This window comes from Exophiala mesophila (genome assembly GCF_000836275.1).
Source record: "Exophiala mesophila strain CBS 40295 unplaced genomic scaffold supercont1.3, whole genome shotgun sequence".
NCBI lineage: Eukaryota > Fungi > Ascomycota > Eurotiomycetes > Chaetothyriales > Herpotrichiellaceae > Exophiala > Exophiala mesophila.
Window position 1 is genome coordinate 434,482 of NW_015622506.1, and position 17,422 is coordinate 451,903.

Sequence of the window (17,422 nt, forward strand, 5' to 3'; positions counted from 1 at the left end):
TCAACGTCGACCAAGCTCACGGAGACAAGTTTTGACTTGGCCAGGTCAAGGGCGACCAGCCTGCGTCTGAGCTTGAAAGGATACTGAGAATATCTGAACCAGAGGAAAGACCACTAGAATTCTCAGGAGAATAGGACAGTCTCGCTTCCCACCACAGCCTCGCCCCCGGTTCTTCAAAAATGTAATCCCACCACAAGAATGAAGACATGATGGCTTTGAAGTCTTGCCAGTCAGGCTCCCTAGATGACTTGGACAGTTGGAACTGGAGATTGAGATATCGTGCGAGAGTTCGAGTATACCAAGCACTGTGTGGACTGAAGATCGACGCGAATCCTCCGAGCATCAATGCCCAAAGTAGCACATTGGAAACATTAGGTGAGAGTAATGTCGACTGTGCAAGATCAGTGGTGGTAGACACAGTTTCAAACCGTTTGATCGCGTCCTTCAGTTTGTCTGCAAGTCTAGGCTTAACTTTCGTAGCAGCGGGTAAGGGAAACAAAACCAGATCGCTATAAATGAGAGCTGCCCAGCGACATATATCTTGTAGATGTGATGTCGGGTCAGTATCCAAGAATCGAAGCTCTTCGATGCTCATTAGCCGGTGATGTACTTCATCAGCAGCAAATACCAGGTCTGCCAATCTAGGTGCATTTTCTTGGTGAGTTCGATGCTTTTCTAGAAGAATAGTGACCTCTGCTGCTGATCGAAGTGCAAGTGACAGGTCAGGGTCTATTGGTGTGAACTGGAAGCATTGGTCGAAGCCTGTCGAGCTTTTCAAGTTCTCGTGTTCACGGGTAAATAGCAGGGATTCATAAACCCATGGGAAAGAAGGAACCACACCAAACCGGGTGGCAAATTGTAAGTCAGCTCTGTTACTAGGAGTCAGCATTTGGCGACCGGTAATGGAAGCATCTATCATACTCACATTTGTAGGATAGATCTCATGCCATAAGTCTTGACGGTCTGGATACCTCCGCGCCTAGTGACCATGTCCACAAGAACATGGTGGGTTTCTGGAACAACATCTAGTTTCCCGTATATGTGCATGTTAGATGCAGTTGCTAGTGGGGACAGACGAAAGGTCTCAGGCATCTGTGAGGTGACAGGATTGGCAAGCATGCCGGCCATGACCATGGCCATCAACAGGGCATCGGAAGAGGCTCCTTTCAAGCTTTGAAGCTCTTTCTGAATCAGGAGCAATCCTTCACTTTGATGATTTAATATCGAGATCTCCATGTGTGTTGGCAGGGGGGTGGTATTGCCCGACGCTCGGACGATATTGGCTGCGCTGGCAACTTGAAGATGGTACATCAACGGCCATTCTAGCCCTAACCGTCTCCAAGACGTTGTGATCATGGCACGATGGGATGAAGTCGCCCCGAGAATGAGCGTCGGATGGACATGTTCATATGCTGGGATCGAATCATGTCAAATTGCGTACTTATGAGACACATTATTCCGGGAAACCAACCATATTCCATGCAGTCAATCAAATACTTAGGTAAAACTTCCATCTGATGTGAGCCAAAAGGGTCGCTCTTGTGTTGGGGTAATAGAGACCAGGGGCTCGGAGGAATCTTGCTTTGTGTAGTCAACAAGGTTGAAGAACTGATGACAGACTTGGTATTTGTGGTCTGGTTGACCCAAACGAGATCGCGATTTGGATTCTCATGTCTTGCCTGTCGTCGTTGTTTATGAGAGACCCTGGCAGCATGCGACCGAGCCTGTGAAAGGGAGTTTTCGCCGCGGTTTCGACCCTTACCACGAGGCTCTTTGAACGCCACAAAGTGGAAGGATGGTTCCGCAAGTGAGTCCATATTGAACGGAATTGCACGTTGAACACGACGTTATCATATGGCTTGAGATAACATACAAGGTATGAACGAAGCAACAATCGGTATCAGATGAATCTTGCCGCGTCGAGAGACGGTGAAACCACTCATTTTGTACCTACCATGCACTGTACCCGTAAGCGAAGGTTTAAAGCAGAATCGGGATACATTTCGCGACTCACGTAATCAATGTTGATTGGACATCTTGGCAGTGATTCAGATCCAGTGCGAGCGAGCCTTGGAGCATCGAAATTCAAGAAAAAGATTCAAAGAAGCGACTGGCAAGATCTACTAGGAGAGATCTCCGTGACCGATATCACGAAAGGCGAAGACAGATGGCCAGTCCTGAAATTAGCGGTGGTCATGCTATATCAACTTGAGGCTCCCAATCTCCACTCCCACTGGTCAGCGAGTAGAGAGTTGAGAAGTTGAAATGGCTACGCTTGGCAATCATTAGCTAGGTACCTAGTGATGGTGTTCTGGGTCCCAGTGATACGTTGTGCGGATGTCACTCCTAGCATAGCAGAAGAAACGTGCTTAGCTATTGACCTCTTTCAACTCATTAAACCATCACTCAGCGGACTGTCGCGAGGGAATTGAGACCTTTAAACGATTCAACTCGCTAACTTGAACTGAAATCTCGCGAGCAAGTCGGTTCGAGTGAAGGGCTCTGTGTTGGGTTCCTCATACATTGAAATTGAACAAGGCACAATCGGCAATATCGGAATTTCGAGAAGGCTCAATATGGGAGCATCATGGCATTCCCAATCTCAATCCTGTGTGGGCTGCGCTCCTGACGTACGACTTACAGCATACAGTCAGATTCACCAATCGCCACATATCAAAATGCTGCTTAAGGACCCCTCAAGTTAAAGCCCAGTCAAAGGAAAACAATTCCGTTTGTATTGTCTTTCTCCCCTTGGAAGTCAGGGAGGGTAGTGGTGCTTATTTGATGCAGACAGCCACGTGTGCCATCATTTTAATCCAGGCGACATTCTGCTCAACTACCAGCACATCGTCCGATGCTTGGATGGTGCACTCGAGCTCTGGTTCAAGACTCTTCACCTCGCCGTCTGTCCATCCCTGCATCTTCAACATCCCCTCCATCATGCCAATCAGCGACTGGCTGAGCCTGGTTACCGAATCTGCCGTGTACGAACTTTGCTGGTCGTGCACTTCCACGTTCTGGAAGCCAGCTCGCTCAAAGACAGCCTTGATATGTGCGGAATCGAGCCAAGCCAAATCAAAGGGAAGATACGGTGGGGGACGATCCGGTCGCACTTTGATGGCCGCCTGCTGTACTGCCTTCATGTACCCAAGGTCTTTCCACGAAGTGATGAATGCTCGACCTCCAGGCTTCAAGGTACGATACACGTGCTTAGCAGCCTTGTCGGCGTCTTTGAAAAACAAGAAGCCAAAATTTGTGAATGAATAGTCGAAGTTGTCAGAAGCAACGTCATCGAGGTTCTCTGCGGCTAGCGTGAGGGCGGTGATACTGTCGGCAGGTATGTGCCACTGCTCTTCCACCTTGCCCTTAACTAGCTCGATCATGGGGCTAGCCGCGTCGGTGGCGGTAAACTTCAGTGAATTTCTCACATGGGGATCTGGAACGGTCGCAAGAAGCTCATCGATGACCACGCCTGTGCCGCACGCGTTGTCCAGAATCTTCGCATCGGCACTGATGGGTGAAGCGAGTTGCACTAGGTGAGTGGCGATTTGCCGCGTTGCACCCCCTGTCCCTTTCTCATAGACTGAGGCGATGTTGGCAAAGTGCTCCTGAGCCGACATAACAAACAGCAGAATTAGGCTTGGGGACACGATTTGTATGAACTGTCGCAATCGCTACGACCCGTCAAGTTACTCGTAATCTGTTTTGCTGGGCCATCAAGATGGTCTTATCACGTTTGTGTTGATTCTCTGTCGATTTTGAGGACCTTAAGCCACTTTGCGGGGGAGGGGGGAAACCGTATAAACAGGCGGAGTTGACCAAGCTGCGAATCTACGCCGGAAAGTTTTCTCCGAACATGGAGGAGATTAGACGGATGAGCTTTGTGTTCCTACCTAATCATGGACCGCACTGAGAAAGTAGGATGAGCCACAACCGCCCTGATATGTCGCTGGCAAGGACTAAAGGAACACACATGCAGCGTCTGTCGGTTTCAGGCACTACAATCATCGCTCAAGTCGCTGGACAAGGAAGTCACGGCAGATTGTCTGCCCCAGGCCCAGGCCACTACGGCTATAACACAACTCATCACTATGGCACTGATTCGGGCAATACGGACTGGATTGTTATAGACGTTAAAAGCGGCGGCAGGCTAAGACCTCGACCATGCCAGAAGCGGGGTGCCGCCTAAAACCGCAGCCAAAAGCCCCGGCACGCGCCGCCGAAGGCTCGGGACGGCCCGCATCGGAATATCCCTGCATCATGGTTCATGCGTTTTCTGTTGGTCATTAGGATCCAAAACAATCACGCAGCCATTGAGCGGCAGGACGATGTGATGGCACTTTATACTTGGTACCATCCAGACCTATCATCTGCATTTGGACTTCTTCATAGCACTCAAACGAGTTTCATGTCTGACACTGGAAACATAATCGAGAACTCTCAGTTCTCCTGTCGCAATGACATTATGACCACATTTGTATCAATTCTTTACACCAGACGCCATCCTGATTCATTTCGGGGGGAACGGAATGCTTCATCATAGCCCTGGCTTGAGTGAATGGCTCAACTATTGAAAGCTCTGATAGTAGTTCAATCCATCAAGAATGCATCCTCTATTACTATCGATAGAATGTGCCTTCCATCGTCTCCTTCCCCCCTCCTACCTGCCGTTCGATCCACATTCACCAAGGTCGGCCGGTCCTTCCTCTGTCTCTGTGCCTTGACACTTGCTAGACATCCTTTCTTTTTACCCTTAACTTTCATCGCATCTGCTCTTTCGTGACAAACGTCTTGCATTCATTACCAGTCAATATGGCAAAACACGTTATTCTTATCGCTATGCTGGCATTCATTCTTGACTTATTGGCTGCTCTGCCGCTGACGATGAGTACTCGAGGTATGTTTGAGACTACGCTCAATCGCCTTTGGCTAACCGCCCTTGCCAGCTATATCCTCAGACCTGTTAACTAAATTATCCTTCTTCGGACAATATGCGGCGGCTGCGTATTGTCCCGCGAACAACAGTCCAGGATCCGATCCTCAGATCACATGTGATACTGACATCTGCCCTCTTGTTCAACAAGCTGAAGCTCAATCCATTGTCGAGTTTGAAAAGTACGGTCTTGTCAAGATTCAAAAGTCTTATTGTTGATGATTACAGCGTGGGCATCTCAGATGCAACGGGGTTTGTCTCTTTGGATCATATCAACAAGCTCATTGTCGTCTCCTTTCGCGGTTCGAGATCAGTCCGCAACTTTATCGGCAATCTCAACTTCGTCTTGGCCCCCTGGTCAATATGTACAGGCTGCACGGCTCATCTTGGCTTTCTCGATTCTTGGATGTCCGCCAGATCCGTTGTTCTGGACGCTGTCACCAGCGCCAAAGAATCCAACCCAGATTATCAAGTGGTTTCCACTGGACACTCCTTGGGTGGTGCACTTGCTACGCTTGCGGCCGCTGATCTAAGAGAGTCTGGGCATGATGTCGAGTTGGTATGTTGTTCCTGATAGGGTGTATAAATCTGCTCATATCGAACCCCAGTATACTTACGGTTCACCAATGGTCGGTAACAGTCTACTCGCGCTCTTCATTACAGGCCAGTCCTCGGCCAATTTTCGAGTTAGTCATCTACAAGACGTCGTGCCTAAATTACCAGGGTATGCCTTTGGGTACGCTCATATTTCCCCAGAGTACTGGATCACATCAGCAAGCAATGCACCCGTCACCGAGAATGACATACAGGTCTCGACCGGTGTCATCAACTTCAAAGGCAACAGCGGGACGCTTGGAAACAGCGTGGAAGATCATCTCTGGTATTTTGACTCTATTTCTGGTTGTGGAGGCGAAGGGCTAGAGATTCTCAAGGTGTAGAAAGAACGATGACTCTGGCGAAGAGACCAGCGATTGTTGTAGAGTGACGGATGGCTCTTTTGGCCCGTACATACCAAATCCACACATTGTATAATCATCTGTCCGTCAGACAGCCTCCGTGTACTTGTCCACGGACAGCGGAGGCGTAACTTTAAGGCGCGCCAGATCCCTTAAGCAGTGAAATGCGCTCTCATATGAGTCGACGCAGCCCAAGAAGCCATACTTTCTCGCTTTGCGAGTGCTCAATGACAAAGCCCATCCGCCAATCACCGCACTGTCTGTCATGCCGAATATTTGAGCCCTGTCTTTAAAAGGGTCGAGGAGAAGACCATGTTGTTTGGCAAGTTTGTTCCACGCTTCGACGACTTGAGGCGATTCGCTCCATTCTAGCAGCGAGAAAGTCGATCGCGTTTTGCCCGGAGGACCATACCTACTCAGGGAAAGTTATTCAGTACAGCTCGACTACAAAAAGGACGGTCAACTCACCCTCGAGGATTCTGATCGTGTCTCGAAACACTTTCCCGATATTTGCTCTCGTCCGTCTCAGGTGGTGCGAAAGTCGTGCCGTACCATTGTGCCAGGTATGGCCAAAACCTGCCCCACGTGAATGGTGTACCGTCCTGGGCGTTGAAGGCCTCATTGCCGGTGTTAGGGCTCAAAGCCGCCCACTCTTCCAGACACGCATTCAGAAGAGCTGTCGACTGGCAATACTCGCGGTCCCAAGCCACATAGTCTCCCGGAAATGGGATGGGCCGCCCAAGGTAGGCATTGACAGACGCAAACACGGCCATCCCCACCAAATAATTCAACAGGTTATCCCGCACCGCGCCAATGATGTACGATGGTCGCACCACGTTCCACTGGGACCCGTTACGCTTGCAATATTCGAACAGCATGTCCTCCTGCGGGTAGTAGAAATTGTTCTCCAGTGTGACGCGGGAGTCTGTCTCGAAAGACGGACTTGTCGCTGGACCCATGTGGAATCCATAATGTTTGGCACCTGTCTGCAGTAAAACTCGACGAGGTTTGAGCTTTGCCAGTTCTAGTGCTTCTAGGAAATTTCGAAGTAACGACGCTAGATGTGTCACGTCAGTGAGTAAGTCGTGGACGACCTTCTAGCATCATTGCCTTACAATTGACCTCGGCGAGAGCGTCCGCGTTGGACCACATCCCCAGGATATTTCCCTTCTGGCTTGGTTGCATATATGAGAAAAAGAAAGCGTAGTCTCTGGTAAGTGTTAGGTATTAGTAGTCTTAATCAGATCAAAACGCTGACATACACTTTTGGAATCTGTTTCAAGTCCTTGGCGATCTCTGACGGATCTGACAAGAAATCTGCACATACATGTTCGACACGGCTAGCACCATCGCCCAAGTCTGAGAAGAAATAGTCTGGAGGTGGGCGTCGAGACAAACAATAGATCTTAGCCCAGCGTTCAGGAGCCGCCGCGAGCACTTTCAACATGTGATATCCAGATATTCCATTGGCACCAGTGATGATGGCGGTGAGACCAGTGAATTCTGAAGTTTGTGGGAAAGTCGGTAGGCCATGGAAGATGCCTCTAGAGACGACTGTTTGCTTTGTCTCGGCCATTTTGAATTGCTAGTGGGCTGCAAGACTATGCGGACTAAGGGATGTTGTGAATATAGTGCCAGTGAAAAAGAATAACCCGGTTTTGGACGTGGAAGTACTCTCTGAATGAGTACTGACACGTTCGAATGGTCGACAAGTTCTCAACTCCCAACATCTTTTACCTCTCAGTCTGCCCAGCAGTCATCCCCTCGTCCTTTCCTCGGTAGTAAGGGATTGCCATGAGGTCTTCTCCGTGTTGGGGATTGCGGGGAAACGGTTACGATATAGTATTATAGTTTAGTCGCTCCTTTTGCTCCTTCGCTCCACAGGTAATGTGGCTCTAACAAGCTTGGAATACACATTGCCTCTTGGTGATCCGTGGGGTTGTCTCACAGAAGCCGGGCATTGCTACGTAGCAAAGGTGTCCTGCGGGGTCAAATGAATGAGTTTATCAAACGCACAAGACATCAAAGCTCGAGGTTGTACGGGGATTTGGTCGATCCACCAAATGGAAGGCTGAGGGCCCCCTCGGGCCCATATTAGTTCGCCAGAAAAGCCGTTGGTGAACCTCTCTCTTAAAACACATTCAATACTACCTATCGTTTCGTATTTGTGAAATATGAAAACCAGAGCACAGAGCCAAGTCCAGTTGTCTTTCATATGACAACATCGAAACCCATGCAGCCTGAATTCTCAGCATCCTTACCCCGCGCATCATCAGGCGGGGTCGGGCGGAATTCAAACGCATCTGTTGGTGGAGAGTCGTGCGAGTCCAAGCAGAAATCACTAATCTTAGACTATCATTGGCTATGCCAGAACTTGAACGATCACGTCTTGTGCGGCAGTTGAGAAGTAACTCCTCTCCTGTGTGCCCGGGATCCGCAATAGGAGCACCGGCTAGCCTATCGATTCACTGTAAAATCTCAGGCCCTCTTTTCGTTAGGCCAACTAGGCCTAAAGGATGTGTGTCTCGAATAAGCATGGGGTAGCTGTTCCACGTCAAGTTATCATCTTTCTTCTTAAACCATTGTTTATTTCAGACGAGAGGGTTGCTAGTAAGACACGCAGTCGAAACATTTTGTCAAAGTTCCATACATGGCGTCTTCCGCCGATGTCTCCACGTTGTTTGTAAATGCAGGTGTCCCAGCCTTCAAATGTCCTGCTGGGACAAAGATGCATTTCCTAGATCTGGGAGCTCTTGAAGCAGATGAGGGTTGGTATGAATCGTCTGATCCAGTTCTGTTATCTCGACACCGATCTTGATTGCTGCTGTTGAATGTAATTGTGGTTCATCGGAAACAGCCTGACATGATACTTCGATAGGCTTCTGCGAGGTAACAACACCAGCCTTCTAAGCAATAAAAACCCTCCGAATAAGCGCCGTGAGCTCATTATTCTGGCTTGTCTGATCGAGTTCCCGGGATTGGGCTTGATTCTTTTCGAAACGGGCTGTGCAGAGGACCTCGAAGTGGTAGGTGGACGTGTTATTATTTGCTTCGCCACCGGTCCTTTTCAAGGGTCTATGATCAGCTCGAGATGGTGTTCTTCACAGGTGTCATCTAACTGACGATCAAATACAAGGCTTGGCCTGCGCCTCTAACCGATGTATTTCCACGCACAGTATATTCAGAACAACAGAAACTTCCAGCCGCAATCAAAGCCACTGGAAATGACATCAAAGACGTCAAGGCAGTTATCATTGGACATCTACACTTAGACCACGCGGGAGGCCTGGAACATTTCATGGGCACCGATGTCCCAATTTATGTGCATGAGGAAGAATTCAAGCATGCGTGCTGGGCGGTAGGAACAGGAGCAGATCTCGGTGTCTACCTTCCCTCCTATATGAGTCTGGACAAGCTCAAGTGGAACACCTTCACTGAGGACCATCTAGATCTCTACCAGGGCATCACTTTACACCATAGTCCCGGCCATACCCCAGGTTTGGTCATTATGCAGGTCAACCTGGAACAATCTGGAACTTGGGTTTGGACAACAGACCAATTTCATATCGCGGAAAACTATGAATTGAGTCATCCCCATGGTTGGTTGGCTAGAGACCATAATGCTTGGATCAAGAGTCTCAAGATGATTCAGAGATTGCAGCGACTCTTCAATGCCAAGCTGGTCTTCGGACATGATAAGGAGGTTGCGGCCAAGTATATGGGAAAGAGCTATGAATGAAAACGAAATCTATTCCTACATGATCATGTCTCGCTGAATGCGACGTTTGTAACGGTTCTAGCCAAATAATTTGTATACCGAGGGCGCGTTGTCATCCTTGTTATCATCAAAGACATTGATCGGCATGCAAGATCATTGTAGATCGCTTATTTCAGACTTAATTGTCACAGTATCTAGTAGTCTATGGACTTCGCGCAACAGTCCTGAATCTAAGTCCATCTTGTATCCATCTTCTAAAGTATTCAGCGTGGTAGGCCCATCACAGGACATATCTGAATTGAGGATTCTATCGGTGTTTAAAGTCAGCATAATGTCTTCTAGCATATAAATATCAGGACTTAATGACGATGGGGCCATACCTTTCTATCTGTGAGGTCATCCTCGTAAGCGTGCTCATATGCTTCCAATACACCCGATCTGTCGCGCCGGTGGTTGTCCCATACGCAAACATAGCGGTAGACCACCATCAACAGCACGCCGACAATTCCGGTAATGACCACTGTAAGAAATCCAGATGCATATCTTGGTGCATCCTCGGGTTTGAAGAGTAGGGGTCCGAGAAAGTTTCCTGTGCCGAAGATATTAGGCAAAAGATTGTGTTCAAAAGAAGCAGCACGTACCTGCGCAATAGCCAATAAATATGCCAGCTGAGTTCACAGTTCGTTTAGTGTATCCTGCTGTGTTGGCTAAGGTCAAACCCATCAAAATGGGATATGCAGCCCCAAATCCACATAGGATGTAGCATGCGAAGAGGAGTGCACCAAGGCTCCCATCCCTGGGCAAGAGCCACAAGAGCAGTGCAGCGACAATTGTCGTCATTTCCGTTCCAATAACCAGCCATGATCTGATATTTTTGTATTTGTAAGCAGCATATGACACGGCTAATTGCATAGTGCCAGCTACTGCTCCCATTGGCGTGGTCAAAAGCAGCGACCTGAAGACATCGTATCCAAACTGCGAGATGATGATAGGCACGAACGACGAGGCCGGTCCGTTTGCAATCAATATAAGGAACGAGATGCTGAAAGCCAGCCAGAATTTGATATCTAGAAGACATTCAATAGCCTGAGACGCCTTGAAATGAGTGTTTCGAACACCCGAGTTGTTCTGCTGAAGGCGGGCCACTGCGATATAGCGCTGGCGTTCAGTGAACCCCTTAGCGCGAATTGGATCCGGCGGGAGGAAGAAATAAATCACAAGAGACCATACAATCGTGAGACATCCAGCGAAGATATACATGTATCGCCAAGGAGACCAGCGGCCGGTGATATGGCCGAGGCCATAGTTGATGAGCGGGGCGAATATGATGGCGTACCCTGTGCAGCAATACCAGATTCTGTTGTCAAACATGATTAGAAATCGACATTGTCCTCACAGCAGGTGGAAAGTACCCACCCGATTCGGAACGCTTGCTCATTCTTTCTATAGAATTGTCCCACAATCATCATAAACATCGGACTCACTCCTGCTTCGAAGAAGCCAAGAAAGAATCTTTGTGCATAGAGCGCTTGGAAGTTGTGACATGCGGCAGTAAGGGCTAAGCAAAGTCCCCATACGGCTACTATAGCGGTAGCAACTTTCTCGATGGCATAGTGCTGCATCAGCCACATGGCAGGGTATCTAGGCAAAGATGTCAGTGGATTCTGCAATCCTTGCGCAGGGTCGTGACTCACGATCCTCCAATGAAGCCCAAATAAAAAATTGATGCGGACATTGAATATCTGTCCCCGGTCAGATCGAGGTCGGTGCGGAGTCCGAATATAGCCTGAATATATGGTAAGCACGACAGGTATCTTGCGACGAGAGGTACAACAGCATACAGCCTGAGAGAGCATTGACTTGTCGTAATATCTGCCATCGTTGTTAGAAGTGGAGGTTCTGTAATTGGATATCTCAAACAATGTGTTCCAATCATCGCAGGATTCGACTTTTGGGAGAAGGCGACATACTGAAGGCCATATGTGACGCAGAGAATCCAGAGAAGTCTCTTGTCGATCTTCCTTCGTACGACTTTCTCCTCCTCTTCTGTCCAATCTTGAGGTCCGCTATAGGAAGCGAGGACTTTCATAGCCTCATCATTGTGAACAGTGTCGACGGCGGCTTCAATCTTAGCAGTATCGGTATCGTCAACATGTTCGGCGTCACGATGACTAGCAATAGCTTCTTGAGCCTTCGAAGGGTCTGCCATGGTTATTGCAATAGTCGCACTATTTCTCGCGAATAGGTAGATTCTTGGCACCGTTGGTACCAGTAAGGAAAGGCGAATTGCGCAAGAGACGCCATGGAGCATCCATGTGAATTTTATTTGCATTTATAGTCTCCTATGTTGCCAAATGGGTGGCGTGCTGTCGATTGCTGAATAGAGACATTTTTACACCTTACCACCGACGCCGAGCGGGCCGCTCGGTTTTCGGTCTGTAAATGATGGTTTAATTCTGGGGAACCCGCAAGTTGAACCAATTGTGGCACACCCCACACATATGTGGGTCTTTGTAGTATGACTAGTCTCTTGATCCGGGGCACTCTGTCAGAGTTGGTCGACGGCAGCATGAGCCTGCTCAGTCGAAAAAGGATTGCCTGTCACACTTTGGCCCGCAGTCGGCTAGATGAACTTTAACGAAATGACCGGCGGCATTTGCCTCATATCGTCGGCTAAAGCCATGGAAGCTCGATCTTCCGGCTGAGAATGCTCTTTTGTGCAGAAGGGATGCCTTTCTCATCAATGAACGGTCAAATCTATATCTTGGCGGCTTTGCCATACCGACCGGGCCGCCAGTGGCCGAGCTGTGTTCAAACTTATATCTCGCTGGCTGCTCTGTTGGGAATGTGGTTTGCTCAGTGCAGTCAATACACCATCGACAGTATACTGCAATTGCACTTGGTCTTAAGTTCAAGAGTATTGCGCTCATGAAACTAGCTCTGGACGCAGGTGCTGAAGACCAAGCGATCGGGGTTGCTGTCTGCTTCGAATTCTTTAGGACAAGGGAAGATGAGATTAGAAGTACTAGTCCATCGTTCACTTCAACCTTCTTAGGCCTTCGCTATCGGCAATAACGGCGAAAGACTCGAATCAATAAGGCGCCAGAAGAAAGCCTCGGTAGGTTGGAGCTTCCCAACAAAATTGAATCTCTGGCACTCTGATCCTGCATTATACGGCACAGTGTCTTTGTGCTTTATGAAGTCCAAGTAGGACTCATCTGGATTCTCCGCTGTTGGCTGAAACACATCCTCCGTCGAGCTCAGAGAATCATCAGACTCTGAGACCGACTCTGGTAAGTCCATATTAACATCGCTCGTTATTGTAGGCGTCTCGGACGGATCGTCAAAGGCAAGTTCGGACAAAAGACTGGTCTCTGCGCTTGTCAGGTTAAACCACGATAGCACCGTGACGTTGTTAAGGAAAGCGTCTGGCAATTGTGACACAGCGAGCTCATTTGCATGAGCGTTCGGAAGTGACATAGCCTCAATTCCAGTGCCACGAGCTGGAAAGTGCAAGTCGCGTGGAGATATTTTGTTGGATTGCAAAGCCCTTCTTATTGCAGAATCAATGGCAGAAGACACGAATGCCGCAGAAGCGTAGAGGTCTCCTGCGACTCGGAGGACTTGGGTTCCGCGATGCACATTCCGCAGCAATGTTTCCGGTGCGTAATTGCGACGGACCTCGATTTCAAGGGCATGACATTGCATTGCGGCGAAGAGTCCTGAGATGGCTGCTAGAGGGACCAATTTGACGAAGCCACGGGCATCTATATCCCGAAACATGGTAGATAGTTCGATCGCGGACTCGTGCAATCTTGCTCGAGTGGTGACTTTCAAATGCTGAGGAAGAGAGAATCTATCATAGTGGCAAGCCCGGAAGAGGGAGCAGTGAAGCTTGGTCACCGTGCTGCAGTAGACAGATTTAAGGAATGCACGATGGAGTGTAATCAACTGAAAACTGGTCGTCGGCGAGTCTTCAGGATTTGTCGCGGTAAAATGTAGATCCGCAGGCAATGAATTGTGCCATTCCTTAAGATCGTCATCACAACGCATATGTTGAGAGAAGTCAATTAGTTCGTATCGATGCGCCCGGAAGTCTTCTGAGTTGTCCAAAGCCTTTCGAATCCCTAGCGTGCGGCCGATAATCTTGCACAGTCCAAGGTATTGAATAAACATGTTGGCTGGAAGTGTTTGCTTGCTTGGATCCAGGTACGGGATTTGCATGCCGCATGATCGAGAAATACGGCGCACAACGTCATATTCTTCCATGTCGTGTACCTGGAGGGACGGTGCATCAAAGTCGTCGTCCCTGAATTGGGGACTGCGATGAAAGCCCATGCAAAATAGTCGATCACGGCTATAGCATGACCACCAGATTCGCTTCAGGCGGCTTTTCTCTCGCGGTTGAAGGCCAGAGTAAGTCTCTGCTTTGTGAAGGCCGCCGCTTCTGGCCAAGGTGATGGCAATACCAAGCCAATGTTCGACATCCTTTGGTTCATTGGGTGTTTCGTAGAAGTAGCTCATTAATAAGGACGCTTGGATCATGACTATTCGATCGGTCTCAACGTCTAAGTCATGTAATGCTTTAACGCGTCGGAAGAAGACCTTCCGCGCCTCTGGTGTGTTTTTGAAATTATAATTCTGCATGATTCTGTCGTCTATGAATGCCAGAGCGACAAACATCACGGCTTGGAAGAGGAGGAGAGATATCTTGCCGCTCGATCCATGGGATTGGATTGAGGAAAGAAAGTGTTGCAGGTCCACACATGGTAGATAGGGGTGGACGAATTGAATGTATGCTTGGACTGCCAGTAGACATAAACTGGAATCCGGAATGTCTAAAGCGCCAACCGCCTTCAAATAGTTGAGATCTTCCATTGGGATGTCCTTGTCGACCTCCGCAATGTATGGAGGCAGCCTGCTCTTGTCAGACTCGTGATCAGCAAACACTGAATTTGGCAGTGCTGCCACTTTGACTTGTTTGACTTGATCTTCCTTGTTCGCGCTGCATGTTGCAGGGAGGGACAGCTTCAAGGTCGCTGAAGAATCCGGATAGTACCGTCGCTGGCGCTTCTTCCTTCCTTGGACGATGGCACATTCAAGGCCGCTTAATCTACAATTTGTACACGGATCGTTGAGCCCTAAGCTGTCGCACTTTTTCTTTTTTGCTCGACAGGGCAGGCAAGCCAATGGGCACCTTGGCTGGTTAGCCATGATGAGGATGGGCAGAATCAATTGATAGACATGTTCTAGGAGTATACAGAATTATATGTGGGAGGGTCGTACAAGACGGGAGAAAGAAAGAAAAGAGATCATTGTGCTTGTCCTTATGCTTGGCAAAAGCCCCGGAGATGTTCGCATGAATCTGTACAGGTCTCGAACATCAGAAGTCAATGCCGGAGCAGTCGAATTTCGAGTAGCCATGGGGCCGAGGGGGCCTCATCTGGGGTTATGGGGTGCAAAAGCCCCACTAAATAGCTGGTGCCTGGTATTTGTATAGCCAGGTGCCGATTGTATAGCCGGTGGCGTGAGTTGTATCTCAGCCAAGCAGGTTATGACTCGAAAAACCCATGTTGAAGAAAGGACAGGGTCTTTAATCTTAGGAACAAGCACACCCTTGATAGCAATTCTGAAGTTTTCATAGGCCGAGGGGACCTTTATACGGCGTAATAAATGCTCGAATGATGAGGCTGTCTTTTGCCGAGGGACGAGGCTGTAACTCAGCCTTGCGACAAGATATTTCCGACACGTGACCACGAATTCATGCATCAATCTCGTGATATTTTGTCTTGCTTCTGGAACATCTCCGTTTCTTCTCAGACGTGGCTCTGATTTCATATCTAAAATTCGACGACCCATTGCGGACCGTCAAAGTGATTTGTTGCAACAAATCACTTTGCCCAAGAGGAAATGAACAATGTTTCAACGGTAGCCCTGCGCACAGCAAGCCATTGCTTGCCTTTTCCACCATGTCTGGCACCCCTCCAAGCCAGTAATCCCTTCACTACAGCTGCGCCTCGTCCCTTTTCTCTTTTCTGCCGACTGATAGAGCCAAAACTTCGGTCGCAAAGACGGACATTCTGCAAATCAACGCAGTCATGCTTCCACCAATCTCCCCTTCGTTCGATCCTCAGACCATATGAATCGGACGGCAAACCAGAAAAAGGATTGAAATTTGAAGATAAGGACCTGGGCTCGGTTCAGCTGAGACTCGTGTTCGGGCGCAATGCTCCACCCCCGAACTACGCCAATCGTCTCCTACGTCTGTTGAATGCTCGACGTGTCGACGGGACACTGGACGTACCACTTCCCAGCGAAGTCGAGGCAGAGCTGGACAAGTATCCCAATGCGGTCGCCAAAGGTCTGGCATATCTACGAAAGGTATATCCGGTCGACGAAGATGCGGCTATAATGGCGAGGATTGAACGCGAGGACGATCGAGTGGTCAAAGACAATCCTTCAGAACTGGTGCAGCGTGGACAAGATATCGGACTTTACAAGGGCCCCCAGAGTGGGTACTATCAAGCGGAACTGAGCGAAAAAGAGGGAGATGTCTATGGGCGCAGTGAGCTGGACCGGATGAGAGCAGAGTACATTGAGCAGGCGGAGCGAGAAGAGGAGGAATTGCAGGCTAAGATTGAAGCCAAACAAGCCCAGGCACAAGAACAACAACAGATGACGGCTTTGGCACAACGGCCTGAACAAGGCGTCGAAACAGCCAAGGAAATACGACCGCCCAATTCGTTTGAGAAATGGGTCATGAAAGCTGAGAACCGTGCCACATCTAAGCTGAGTGAGGACTCGCCGGAAATTGCCAGTCGCACTCTCCTGAACCGACTGTTGCCGTCGTTTTTGTTCTTGTCGCTGGTGGTAGCCGGCTGCTATCTCATGTCGGAGTACTGGGTGCGTCCCAAACAAGCGGACCGTCTCTGGCCGAATCTGTCATTGGCTTGGGCGACCGTAGCCGGACTGATTGCTGCCAACACAGCTGTTTACGTGGCTTGGAGAATTCCTGGTGCTTGGAAGTGGCTCAACAAGTATTTTCTCACAGTCACAGCGACGCCCAGTCCGCTCAGCATGATTGGAGCAACATTCAGTCACCAAGAGTTTGGCCATCTCGCTCGTAACATGTTTGGCATTGTTATGTTTGGAATTCCTCTACACGAGCAGATTGGTCGGGGGGACTTCCTGGCTGTCTATTTCGCCTCCGGGGCTATAGCGGCATTTGCAGGGCTTGCGTGGCATGCATCTCGGCGCGTGTTTACTGCCACGGCTTTGGGAGCTAGCGGTGCATGGTTCGGGATTGCCGCGGCTTACCTGACGCTGCATTTAGAGTGAGTTATCATCAAGTTTAGCACTGAGGAGTGTTGGATCTGAGCTGACATGATTGCTAGTGATCACTTTTCCATCATCTTCCTTCCTAAGGAATTGGCCGAGTACATCAACGTGAGTGGAATGGTTCTGCTAGGAGGATTGGCTGTCTTCCAGGTGGCTGGACTGGTGAGAGCCAAAGCTGGAGTTGCGTGGGTGGACCACTTGGGTGGAATGGTGGTAGGAGTTGCCAGCGCCTGGTGGATCCAACACAAGCAGGACAAGAACAAGGCTGGTGTGAGAAAGTCGTATCCGCCTGGAGTGGTGATGAATCCCAAGTGATGATGATAAGGTATGGAGATGGGGAGGTATAGAACGGCCCCTGATATTCTGTACCAATGTATAACATAATAAATATTAGAACAAGATCTCGCCACAACATACATGAACAAGCTGTCCATGTTTTTAGAGCCTTTCACAAGTTTATATGTCGTGGAATATTGA

General features: G+C 49.0%; 5 protein-coding genes across 5 annotated transcripts; 1 reads left to right on the plus strand and 4 right to left on the minus strand.

Annotated features, from left to right (window-relative positions):
• Positions 1 to 16: 16 nt before the first annotated feature.
• PV10_03821 (uncharacterized protein) lies at positions 17 to 1,817 on the minus strand (the record flags this gene model as incomplete). Its single annotated transcript, XM_016368316.1, has 3 exons — positions 17 to 869; positions 926 to 1,412; positions 1,472 to 1,817. The coding sequence occupies 3 exons, from the start codon at positions 1,815 to 1,817 to the stop codon at positions 17 to 19; spliced, it is 1,686 nt and encodes a 561-aa protein (XP_016224104.1).
• A 422-nt stretch (positions 1,818 to 2,239) lies between these two features.
• PV10_03822 (uncharacterized protein) lies at positions 2,240 to 3,700 on the minus strand. The gene has a single exon (XM_016368317.1). The coding sequence runs from the start codon at positions 3,618 to 3,620 to the stop codon at positions 2,778 to 2,780; it is 843 nt and encodes a 280-aa protein (XP_016224105.1). The 5' UTR covers positions 3,621 to 3,700; the 3' UTR covers positions 2,240 to 2,777.
• Positions 3,701 to 9,887: 6,187 nt separating this feature from the next.
• On the minus strand, positions 9,888 to 11,816 carry PV10_03823 (uncharacterized protein; the record flags this gene model as incomplete). Its single annotated transcript, XM_016368318.1, has 7 exons — positions 9,888 to 9,914; positions 9,988 to 10,196; positions 10,249 to 10,964; positions 11,024 to 11,248; positions 11,302 to 11,393; positions 11,449 to 11,479; positions 11,578 to 11,816. 7 exons carry the CDS (start codon positions 11,814 to 11,816, stop codon positions 9,888 to 9,890), a joined length of 1,539 nt encoding a protein of 512 aa, XP_016224106.1.
• Positions 11,817 to 12,658: 842 nt separating this feature from the next.
• PV10_03824 (uncharacterized protein) lies at positions 12,659 to 14,821 on the minus strand (the record flags this gene model as incomplete). The annotated part of the gene is made up of 1 exon (XM_016368319.1): positions 12,659 to 14,821. The coding sequence occupies one exon, from the start codon at positions 14,819 to 14,821 to the stop codon at positions 12,659 to 12,661; it is 2,163 nt and encodes a 720-aa protein (XP_016224107.1).
• A 601-nt stretch (positions 14,822 to 15,422) lies between these two features.
• Positions 15,423 to 17,352, plus strand: PV10_03825 (uncharacterized protein). Its single transcript, XM_016368320.1, has 2 exons — positions 15,423 to 16,941; positions 17,002 to 17,352. Exons 1-2 carry the CDS (start codon positions 15,518 to 15,520, stop codon positions 17,258 to 17,260), a joined length of 1,683 nt encoding a protein of 560 aa, XP_016224108.1. The 5' UTR covers positions 15,423 to 15,517; the 3' UTR covers positions 17,261 to 17,352.
• Positions 17,353 to 17,422: the final 70 nt, after the last annotated feature.

Coding starts and splice junctions, on each gene's coding strand:
- PV10_03825 (XM_016368320.1), top strand. CDS start 15,518: ATGAACAATGTTTCAACGGTAGCCCTGCGCACAGCAAGCCATTGCTTG. Junction 16,942..17,001: donor TACCTGACGCTGCATTTAGA/GTGAGTTATCAT, acceptor CATGATTGCTAG/TGATCACTTTTCCATCATCT.
- PV10_03822 (XM_016368317.1), bottom strand. CDS start 3,620: ATGTCGGCTCAGGAGCACTTTGCCAACATCGCCTCAGTCTATGAGAAA.